This window comes from Hypanus sabinus, chromosome 7, assembly GCF_030144855.1.
Source record: "Hypanus sabinus isolate sHypSab1 chromosome 7, sHypSab1.hap1, whole genome shotgun sequence".
NCBI lineage: Eukaryota > Metazoa > Chordata > Chondrichthyes > Myliobatiformes > Dasyatidae > Hypanus > Hypanus sabinus.
In genome coordinates, this window is record NC_082712.1 from 68,084,208 (window position 1) to 68,096,769 (window position 12,562).

The 12,562-nt window shown below is 37.6% G+C and overlaps 1 protein-coding gene across 1 annotated transcript in view; it reads right to left on the reverse strand.

Annotated features, from left to right (window-relative positions):
- Positions 1-2,884: 2,884 nt before the first annotated feature.
- Positions 2,885-12,562, reverse strand: part of LOC132396862 (phospholipid-transporting ATPase ABCA1-like) — a 170,581-nt gene continuing 160,903 nt past the window's right edge. The window contains exons 46-50 of the mRNA XM_059974869.1: positions 12,342-12,476; positions 9,060-9,163; positions 7,471-7,563; positions 5,612-5,855; positions 2,885-4,230 (exon numbers count right to left, since the gene is read on the reverse strand). Coding sequence (XP_059830852.1) covers positions 4,090-4,230; positions 5,612-5,855; positions 7,471-7,563; positions 9,060-9,163; positions 12,342-12,476 — 717 coding nt within the window. The 3' untranslated portion in view covers positions 2,885-4,089. The remainder of the gene's footprint in view (positions 4,231-5,611; positions 5,856-7,470; positions 7,564-9,059; positions 9,164-12,341; positions 12,477-12,562) is intronic.

Sequence of the window (12,562 nt, forward strand, 5' to 3'; positions counted from 1 at the left end):
GAGAACATATCAGGTATTGAGCTCACCTGGAATCAAATCCTTGGTGTTGCATTTATGGCTTGATTTAACTTAAGAGGTGATAGTATTCAAACCCTGACACATCTGTTGAGCATCCTTTGGTGTTCCAAGTTTAATCCGGAGTTGCCACTTTGCCTTTGAGGTGGTGTTCTGGAGATCGTACCTGGACCTTCTGTAATGTTCTTCATCACTTGACTTGAATGCCTCTGATCTGGTCCACAACAGATTGTGAATCTCATGGCTCATCCAGGGCTTCTCACTGGGGGAGACGCTGAATGATTTTGTGGGGACAGTCGTCTACAACAGTTTTAGTTCATCATGGTCCATGTCAATTATGGTGTATTCATTCAGATCCACAGATGAGTTGTCCTAATCTCTTCCTGTATGCAGGAATGCAACACTAATATGGAGAAGAGGCCAATTTCAAATGTGATCTCAGGTGCTCAAGTCCCACGTGCCCAGCATTCCCCATCATCCTTGGAACTGTGCCAAGACACCACTTGGTACCAGTTAAAACAGGTACTTGGCTATTTCTAGATGCTAACAAGGCAGCTACCTAAAAAAATTGGCAAGAGTTGGAAAGATCATGTGCCATGCATGATGTTCTCATATCTACAGCTATCTACTGAATGACCACAAGGGGTAACCTGAAGACTCGATCCATCACTTTTGTGTTTGCTACTGATTATGTTAAAAAATGTACAGCAAATTGAATATATATATGTGTGTGTGTGATAATATTTCAATAGTTCTTAATAGAAACACCATCAGCCAATTGTCAATGTATTAGGTGAGGTGAACAGCAATTGACTGAAAAGGCCGGCTTTAAGGTGCTTCTGAAAGGGGAAAAGTGATGGAGATCTTTAGGATGGGACCTCCAGAATGGGGAACAGAAAGCAGAAGCCATGGTCAAATCTTCAGTGAAATCAAGGAAGATCCAGTAATTTAGAAAAGCTCAGACATTTCACTGTTGCAGTAACAATGAAAATGCTGGAAGCCCTCAGCAGGTCAGGCAGCATCTGCTGAAATGGAAACTAAGGAAATCTTTTAGATTGATGTCCATTCATTAGAGCTTAGGAAAACGAGGGGACTGTCAAAAGTATTTGTTCTTTCTTCCAATACTCTCTCTCTTAATAATGAGAGGATGTGAGCTATGTGAGTATAACCATTGTGTTCTCTCTCTCACATCATTTGTAACTTCACCTCTGAAAATACCAAGCTTTGTGAACAAGATACCTTGGTTTGAACGTTTTGATTCAGACTTTGAAAAAAAACATTAATTTACACACACAAATTGCTGGAGGAACTCAGGTCAGGCAGCATCTTTCTCTTGTATTTATCCATTGACATAAAAGCTTCCAGTCTTCAGAATGCTCCAAAGAAAATTATGTACATTTGAAGTACAGCCAGTGATATAATGTTGTAAGCTTAGCAGCTTTATGCAAAGCAGGATCCTTCGAACAGAGGCATAATGCTCAGATAACCCATCAAATGATGATGTCTGAAGGAACTATTATTGGCAATGACTCTTTGGGATGACCCATTACTCAATGTAGAGACTGGGAATCAACTAAGCAGATGGAGGGGGCTAAGATTAAACATCTTAAATGCCTAGAACAGGGGCGGCGATCTTTTGAGAATGTGCCCAAACTGGTGGTAATCTAAAAAAATGTTCTTTTGCCATGGTAATTTTGACTGGAGATCACACTGATTAATCAATTGGTAACAATAATGATAGACATGTTTTAAAGGAAAATAGATGAGGCTTTTTGCTTATTTGTGTGTATTCATTGTTTTACCATTAATTAAAATATAACAGAGACAGATTGAAATAAATTAAGCATTTTAGAACTCCTGTTCAAAGATTATTAATGTTAATCTTTTAAAAAGACAATTGAAAAATAACATTTCTCAATAGTGCTGGGATTATATCCATTTACTATCCAAATACTGTGAGGATTTCAAAATGTATCATCCAAAATGCAAGTTGGCCTGAGATGTTTCCTGTGAAAACATCTGACTGCTCGTGGATTGTATAAAATCATTTGCTGCAATTGGCAGTAAAGATAATCATTTTGTATCTTTTTATCATGGGTGTTGTACCCTGATCCTTGAAAATAGTGTCACTGGTGCCTTGACTGAGACTGTCTGCCCAGATCTTGTGGTCCAGTCCCTCGAGCATTAAAGTCAGATTAAGGCTGACTGCCAATGACAGTAGGTTAGATAGCTTGCAGAATCAGACAGCGCTACTGCTTGATGTCTAGGGGTTGTTAAGAAGGAAAAAAGTACCCAAGAGCCGAAGTAGGTGAGATACATATTTGTTCTCTAAGGCAGGATAATTAATATCCCTCACAAAAGCTTCATCCCCAATTAACTGTTTGCACTTAAGTGATTAGATTTAGTGAACCACTAGCTAATATTGAGAATTAACTTAATACTAACTGACTGTGCTGACCTTTGAAACGTTAAGCTGTGCATAAAGCCTTTGGAACATAGAACTTCTTATCTCTCCCTCTGCAACATTGTCTGAGCCTGGCCCTCTGCCGTTCAGGGAAACCTCTGACTTTCCCTCAAAAGAATGTACTACCAGCCTAAATCCCCAATGCCCCTGCCAGCCCATCATGCCCAGCCTGCAAACCAGATGAAATCAATGAAGTCAGCACTATTAATGTGTTCAAGAAAAGAGCAGAAGGATTGAGCATGAAAAATAGGGGATGATAATGGTCTTGTTCTGTCGATTTGGGACTGGTGTAGGGAAGCAATGCTGAGGTTAAAGGTTATCCATGATCTTACTAGGTGATGGAGCAGGCAAGACGGTCCATATGGTCCAGTCCTGGTTCTACTTCTTACAGATGGCAAAATAAAATGAATGTTATCACAATTTTATTTCTCACATAAAGCATAGGAAACAAAAAAAACATACAAATATATTTAGACATTAAATTTTTCTCACAAACAAGTTATTATTTTGGTACTGTAACATTTTGATATGAAAAATGACTTTTAAGTTATAAACATTAAAACTTTATCATCTCCAAGCTTTGCTATTTTTCTTTGTTTGCACTTATAATGACTAAATTGATTTTACAGTGCAAACAAAAACAAAACAATATATTCCAGAACATTCTGTATAAAGTGCTTGGAATGAAACAATCAAAGTAATTTTAAAGATGACAATGAAAAAACTCTAGTGCTCATGGAAGTGTGTAATTTTATTCCTGATAGGATGCAATGTAAACACTTGTGTTTTACTCGTTATATCTGTAGTCGGTAAATAAATAACTTACAAAGATATTTTGTTTATATCTATAAAAGTTTTCTCAGAGAAGGGTTATTAAAGGAATTGAGGCCAGCTTTGGTTACGATTTCTGAAAGCTTCAGAATTTGGTAAATATTTTATCAACTATGTGGACTGGTTTGTATGTATTTGTTTGTGGATGAGTTATTGATTTGTTAACTCATTGCTAACTTTTATTTATCTAGAGATACAGTGTGGAACAGGCCCTAGTGGTTTAACAAGCTGCATGGCCCAGCACCCACCTATTCAACTCTAGCCCGATCATGGGAGAATTTACAATGACCAATTAACCCCTATTAATTGGTAAGTCTTTGGACTGTGGGAGGAAACCGGAGCATGCTGTGGAAACCCAGGCACACGGAGGAAAAATGTACGAACTTTCTCACAATTCGATGGAACTGAACGCCGGACTCTGATGCCCCGAGCTTTAATGGAGTTGTACCACTCGCTACGCTACCGTAGCACCCCTGACCAGTGATTAACTGTTGGATTGTCGCATTGTTTTTGTTAAATTGAAATTCCGTATAATACTAGAGTTTCACAAGGTCGTCATATTGAAATACAAACTATATTCAAGTTTTAGACTTAACCTCAGTACTAGTTAACAATAAACAGAGGCACCGCCTTCTCACAAAATAGTGGAATTATTGCATTGGATTGCATTGAATGGCATCAGTAGAGTGTCCAGTTTTATTCTTCCTCTTATTTACTTAAAAACAAGTTCAGATTTTGAAGGGAAGTTTCTGTACAGGTCTGACATTCAGTTCATCAGTTCACACACAGCTTTCCTTCACATTGCTGTCATGTAAAAATGAATTCAGGAGTGCAACGTTGAGGACGGTGTCGTTTCTGTGAATGGACGAGTCCTTTAGGAGGTCATCGTCACTTTGGTCCTTGGCAAAGTTTACAAATACCTGAAGAGAAACACACAATGAGAAAGAACAGAATTTAATTCATAAAGCTACCCTTTGCAGAAGATTTGTACTTGAATAGGGCCTTTCCTAATCACCCTTTGAGAAAGAATGTTATAAAGATCCTCAACTCTCTGAGACAAAAGTATAATCTCTATCTAAAATAGTGACCACATATTTTTAAACAGCACCTCCCAAGCATAGCCTGCCCAACTTTTGTCAAAGAACTAGATGATTCTGCTCTTTCTACACCCATGACTGTGTGGTGAGGCATAGTTCAAATGCCATCTATAAATTTGCTTGATGATACAACTACCGTTGGTAGAATTTCAGATGGTGATGGAAGGGCATACAAGAGTGAGATGTATCAGCTAATTGAGTGGTGTCACAGCTACAACCTTGCACTCAAAGTCAGTAAGACCAAAGAACTGATTGTGGACTTCAGGAAGTGTAAGGCAAGGGAATACACATGGAAGGATCAGAAGCGGAAAGAGTGAGCAATTTCAAGTTCCTGGGTGTTAACATCTGTGAGGATCTATCCTGGACCCAACATATCAATGCAATTAAAAAGAAGGAAAGACAGCAGCTATATTTTATTAGGAGTTTGAGGAGATTTAGTATGTCACCTGCAAATTTCTGCAGATGTACTGTGGAGAGTATTCTGAAAGGATGCATCACTGTCTGGTAAGGAAAGCTACTGCACAGGATCTTAGTAAGCTTCAGAAAGTTGTAAACCTTGTCATTCTTATCATGGGTACTAGCCGCTGTAGTATCCAGTATATCTTCAAGGACTGATGCCTCGAAAATGTGGGGTCCTTCATTAAGGACCCCTATCACCCAGGACATGCCCTCTTATTGTTACCGTCAGGAAGAAGGTACAAGCCTAAAGGCACACACTCAGTGATTCAGAAAGAGCTTCTTCCCCTCTGTCATTCAATTTCTGAATGGACATTGAACCCATGAACTTTATTTATTTCTATTTTTGCCGTTCTTATTAACTCATTGTAACTCAGTTTTATTTCTCTATTATCAAGTATTGCATTATACTGCTGCTGCAAAGTTAATGATTTTCACAACATATGCCAGGAATATTAAACCTGATTCAGATTCTCATTCTAACTGCAAGAATTGATGAGGACACTAGTTTAAAAAGGGAGTCCAACACTGAAGGGCCATGGTACGGTCCCCAAAGTGAGCAAGAGAAATAATCAATGTGGAAAATAGGAATGTAGGGATCTTTACCTGAGGAAGAAATGAGAAAGGGAAGCAAAAAAGACAAAGCCATTTTAAACTTGAGGTATTGCTGGGGGACATGCTATTCTAAATCAGCACTAGTGTGCACCCATAGTTTTAGGTTTCAATGAATAAAGAAGCAAGCACCTACTTGGTCTAATGTGGTTTGTGAGACGGAGTAGTCCTCAATGTGAAGCTTCTCCTTGTTGCTGGAGAGAATACTGAAGATCCTTGATAAGGAGGACTGGTATGAAGGCAACTGGTACTGGAGCATGCTGCGGTGTTTCTCCTTGAGAATGCTGCCAGGAAAAGCCCGCTTAAAGAACTGCTCCACAGGAGTCAGGTCTGGGTTTGGACCAGCTATCCGCACGATTATTGTGTATCCATCACCAAACCTGGAAAGAAAACAATTCTTAATTGTTAAAGTTAATGGCCACAAAATATCCGACTGCAATCTGCAGACCTGTGTTTCAAAACTTTAACAACTGGAACTACGGGTTCTGTGTATCCTTTACATAACTATGTAAAGAGATGGTGACACACACTGATGAATTCAACAAAGTGATGCAGTAGCTTGATGCTAACCGTGGAAGCTAGGATTTAAATTAGTCAACAATTATACAGAAATATTTCCTTTCATTATTGGTTTTAAATATTTTGTGTGAAATTAGGGAAAATTACTTTTCAAATTGAACTGGATATCACCATCATTTATTCCCAATCATCAAATACTCTTGAAAGGTGATGATCAGCCTCCTTCTTGAACTACTGAAATCCACACTTTGAATGTGCTTCAACAATGCTGTTGGGAAGGTAGTTCCAGGATTTAGATGATGATAAAATAATGATACTTTTCCAGATCAGCAGCCATTGGAGAGAGACATGCAGATGGTAGTTTTCATACATTCTGGCTGGATTGTAACATCATAGCCCATCTGCACCCCAAATGGGAAGCTTCCTCAGAATGGTGGCTTTGGTGACATCTCAAAACAAGGTACAAAGACACTTTGCAAGTACCTTAAATACAGAGACCCTTATTCTTAGAAGTTTCATATCTGAACTGAGAAATGTTATGTTGATACAGGGAAACCAAAAAAATCCAATACCCCTCTCTCTGCAATGCAAGAATTCAGCAAAAGTAACATTTGCCTTACATCCAAACAGAAGTCCAAGAATATTAATGCAAAATTATATTGAATGGTGCTTTAGTGAACCAGGCTCTAAAAAGGGCATCATGAAAAGTACTTATTGATGATATAGAGGTAACTAAATTTGACGCAATGAAATAATTCAATAGCCACAAGATATCCAAGCACAATTTGCAGACCTGTCTGTCACAATTTAATTATTGGAACTCTGGGTTCTGTGTTTCATTTATAGAATTATATAACAGATATAGTTTGAGAAGTTCATCATAAGATTCTTCTTTGGCAGGGTAAAGGTAGTCTATGAATTTTCAGATTACCCATTGTCGATTTGAAAACTAATTGGAAATGAACTCACTATAACATAGTATGATTTCACTGATGCTTCATTGTTTCTCATTTCAATCTTCAAATATTACTAGGAATTTTAACAGTATAATTCTTTTCCTCCTGATGTGCTCCCTTTGTCTAACTAATTACTTTCTATTAATTTGATAACCTTCCCAATGATTAACAATGAGAGATGATCTTAACAGGCGTACACCACCAGTCTCAAGGACAGCTTTGACTCCACTGTAAAAAAAAATTCACTGGTTCCCTAATAATACAAAATGGACTCTTGACCTCACAACCTACTTGGCTGTGACCTTGCACTTTACTGTCCTCTGTAAAATTTTATTCTGCACTCTATTATTGCTTTACGTTGTACAACATCAATGCATTTGCACTGAAGTGATCTGTATGGGCAATGCACAAGACAGGTTTTTCACTCTAAGTTTGGCACATGTGACAATAATAAACCAACTTAACCATCTAATTCACTGATTCACTTCAGCTTCAGGTAGAAGACTACCGAGGGTCTTACCTGTTCTTGAGGTGCTGTACGCTGCCTAGACAGCGGAATTTGCCATTAACCATTATTGCCATTCGAGTGCACAGAGCCTCACACTCCTCCATACTGTATGGAAACAAGCAGGGAAAGCTGTTAGCTTTACATTTGACTGGAGGCACTACTCTACACTTAGAAGCAAGCAGTCAGCTTGAAATATGATTTAGATCAAGTCCTGAGTTGTTACATATTGATAAATGTCACTTGCAAAGTCACTGATGTGAAGCATCCTGAGTAGTATAGGAAGAACTCTCTAGTCCTCAGGATTCTGGATACATGAGGGACAAATGTTTATATCCATAGTAAATATAGTCATGCAAATTATACATAGGCATCTAAAATACATCTTATGAAGTTGGTGTATATTTATTTACACATGCACAATCTATTAAACGAGTTTCTGAAGTTTGGGTATATATATATATGAAAATCATCTCCTTTTCCTCGATGGAAAAGATTCAGAATGAAGCATATACAGGAGGTGGTTGTTAATGCTGTTAGCTCAATATTAACAGCATTTTGTGCTTCCTTAAGGACCAGAATGCAGGCTTAGCATTTGCTGGCACAATTAAGAATTTACAGGGTTAGGAAGTGAATATTTATAGCATTGGGAAGTGGTTCTGCTCACACTGCTATTTAATACGCTTGCGTAAGTGATGTGATGCCAGACGTTAATCATATGCCCATCATATGCCTTGAACCCAGTTAATCTGATCAGCCAGCTAAAGAAATCATTACAACACGAGGAGAATAATATTGCTCAACTGGCTGTGGCTACTACAATGTGTCTTCAGTATTACTGAGCAAGATTAAATCCCCCAGCATGCACCCATAAACAAATGACATGGACAACAGGCACCTGAGTTACAGGAACTGATTCCAGATATCGGACAATATTCTCCAGAATGCAGGGAACTGAGAGGTGACCAGATAGAGATATTTAAGATTACGATGGATTAGACAGGGTGAAAGCACATAGTCCTGGGACTGGGGTCTGCTAAAAACAAAAGCTCATACAGTAGGTTTAAGATCTGAGGCACTAAATTTAAAAGGGACATTGGGGCAGAATTTTCATGCGAAAGATGGTGTCTATTTGGGATGAGTTGCCAGAGGTACAGGCAGGCACTTAAGCAACATTTAATATCCATATTGATAAGTACATGAATAGGAGAGGTTTAGAGGGCAATGGGTCACATGGGGGCAGATGGGACACGTTTGCTGGACAACACAGTTGGCATGGGCAAGTTGGGTCAAGGGGCCTGTTTCCTTGTTGTATGACTCTGCAAGAATGAAGTGTACTGTAGATGGACTATTTTATGTTTTACAAGGTTCAACATTTAATAAGAGTGAAAGACTCTTCCTGTCCTGAACCATCATGTCCTCAGCATCTCCAGGATCTCAGCCGTGAGGCTATATGAGCCCCTGCTGTGGCAAAACGAGGTCATACTAAATTTGCTGGGAACAGTGTCTCAGAGATGAATGATGAACGTCACACATTTTAGCTGCAACTTAACAACTGGTTCATCTGAATGAATGCAATCTCCCTGATGCTCTCATCCACACACCTGTGTGATGTCAAAACCACTGAACGACCTCCTTTAATGATACTGAGAATTGTGTTCCACAGGAATCTCCGTGCTTTTGGATCCATACCTGTTGTGGGTTCATCCTGTTTTTGACAACAAAAGAGATTCCCTTTAACATCACTCACTATGATTACGGACCCAATGTATCCAGCACAAATAAATTATCCAACAGATATTACATCCCCATGACAGTGAAATTAGAGAAATGAGTGGGTTGAAATTTAAAATGTAAATATGGTGGACATCTTAATCATTTTGGTAACGATGCATTGGTTTAAACATTTTTTCTTCACCTTCAGAAGAATCCAAAATGCTCCATTTGCGTACAATGTCAAGTTTGAACTATTGTAATGTTTATAACTATCTAACCTCAGTCACCATACTGATTACAACAAAGCTCTGCTGTACTCAGTATGTTGATTCAGTAGCTGTACAACAGTTTAGTGACCAAACCAGCACCAAGATCCATGACTTAATGACTCTAGCTTTGGACTGTTGATCCAGAGGCTCCAGTTGAAACCCCAAAATGGAAACTGTAAAACTTATGTTCAGATAATTAAATAATTCTAGAATTAAAGCTACGCACTATAATAGTAATTATTAAATAAGATTAAAGCTGGAAAATCAAATAGGCTTGGAACAGGGTCATATTACATCATATGAAAATATTGAATAAATGGTCTCCATGTCTTTTCAAATTTAATAGAAGTATCAAATACACTACTTCTAATTTTTTCTAAATTTAAACATAACATAGTTTGAGAAAACCAATGAAATACAGTGGGAGGATTAATTTCCTTCCAATTCAGCAAAATAGATCTTCTAGCCATCAGAGTGAGAAATGCAATCATTCGACAGGTGGAAGAAGATAAATGAAGTAAGTCCATCATTGGTAAACCAAAAATTGCGGTAATAAGATGGGGTTGTAAATCGATGTTCAATACCGCAGAGATAATATCAAAAATATCTTTCCAATATTTTTTCAAAAGCGGACATGACCAAAACATATGAATTAAAGACGCTGTTTCAAATTGACATCTATCACAAATAGGATTTATATAAGAATAAAAAAGAGCTAATTTATCCTTGGACATATGGGCCCTATGTACGACCTTAAATTGTATTAATGAATGTTTGGCACATATAGATGATGTATTAACTAATTGAAGAATTCTATCCCAATTCTCAATAGGAATAGTAAGATTAAGTTCTCTTTCCCAATCATTTTTTGTCTTATAAAGGGGCTCTGAACGTATCTTCATAATTATATTATAAAATTTTGATATAAGCCCTTTTTGAAAAGGGTTTAATTCAAACAAACTCTCCAAAATATCTGAAGACACAAAATTTGGAAACATAGGGAGTACAGTACTTAAAAAATGCCTAATCTGTAAATATCTAAAAAAATGAAATCTAGGCAAATTATATTTATTAGATAATTGCTCCAAAGACATAAAACAATTGTCCAAAAATAAATCAGAAAATCTTAGTAATCCCTTAGTTTTCCAAGCCGAATAAGCTTGATCTATAATTGAAGGATGGAAAAAGCAATTAGATACAATAGGAATATTTAAAACGAACTGAGTCAACCCGAAAACTTTCCGAAATTGAAACCATATACATAAAGTATGTTGAACTATTGGGTTGTCAATTCGTTTCGGCAATTTAGAAAGAGCAAAAGGGAGAGAAGTCCCTAAAATAGAACCCAGAGCATAACCTGGTACCGATTTAATTTCCAAACTCACCCAATGAGGGCTAAAAGATCCATCCCAGTCTTTCAACCAACATAGCAAATATCTAATATTAACTGCCCAATAATAAAATCTGAAATTAGGTAATGCTAACCCACCTTCCTTCTTTGCCTTCTGTAAGTATATTTTACCTAACCTGGGATTTTTATTCTTATTTTTAATCTTATTTATGTTGAGAGGATCGGAGTTGACGACACTGATGATTATGTATTCTTGTGAGATATTATAAACAGCCCTTTTTTTTCATTTTCTAGTTTTTCTTTTTTTTTCTTTTTTTTTGCTTTTTTTTCTTCCTTATTAGCTATTAGATTAGTAGTTTCGTTATTTTTGCATAACATTTTTTTTTCTTTTTTCTGTTTTTTTTGTATTATATATTATGAAATACCTAGATTTACCTTGTTCATATGTATACTGTATTGTTCATGATTTGGGAATACTTATTTATACTGTAATCATTGCTTATGTATTCTTTCATGTGCAATGGGGATTTGTATGTTTGTAATCCCCTTATTAATATATCTATTGTATTTTGTTCATATTATTAATAATAATAAAAAGATTGAAAAAGTAATTATTAAACAGGTGAACTGCTCTAAAAGGTAACCTGCTGATTCCCTCATCCTTGGTGTGTCTGGTATAAATATAACTCCATTCCCACCAATGTCATCGATTCATAACTGTTCCCTCAGTTAAGGGACAATTAGGGATTGACAACCCAAATCAACATAAAGAACAATATATATTTTGCTACAAAAAATAAATTATAAAAATAAACATGAGAAAGTCTCCAGATTCTGGAAATTAAAAGCAACAAACACAAAATGTTGGAGGAACACAGCAGGTTAGGCAGCATCTATGGAGATGAATTAACAGTTGATGTTTCCGGTCGAGGCGCTTCTCCAGGACTGAGAAGGAAGGGGAAAGACACCAGAATAATAAAGTGAGGAGAGGGGGAGGAGAATAGCTGGAAGGTGATAGGTGAAGACAGATGGGTGCGAAAGGTAAAGGGCTGCAGGGAAGGAAATCTGATAGGAGGAAAGAGTGGACCATAGGAGAAAGGGATGAAGGAAGGGAGCCAGGGAGCAATATTTAGAATTTTGATGCCTTTGACCTCCATGCATGGAGTTCAATTTGCAGGGTTGGAGGTTAGATAGGTTAAGGAGGTATAGTGGTACAGCTGATTGAGTTGCTGACTCACATCTCCAGCACTCTGGGTACAATCCTGACTTCCAGTGCTCTCTGTGTGGAATTTGCATGTTCTCCCTGTGACTTTCTTCCAGGTGCTCCAGTTTCTTCCCAAAGATGTGTAGGTTAATAATTTAATTGGCGACTGTACATTGCTCTTAATGTTTGTTGGGAGTTGGAACTTGGGAGGTATTGATGGGAACACAGGAGATTTAGGCTACAGAATAAATTAGAATGGGACTGGAATTGTTCTCTCAGCATAGATTTAATGGGTCAGAAGTTGTATCTCTCCATATCATAAGGAAACAGAAATGTGAACACTCACCAGAAATAAAACTGGAGGTCCCCCTATCAAGGCCATGGCAGTGGAGAGCTTGCGCCGATTCCCGCCACTGTAGTTCCCGGCCTTTTTGTCTGCATAGCGCACAATTCCCAACTTCTGAATTCCCCACTCAGCAATCTGAAGGGTAGAAATAATGTCAGTGCACATCCATAACCAGCTACAGCATCATTATACAACCACAAACTACAAGGATACATGTATCC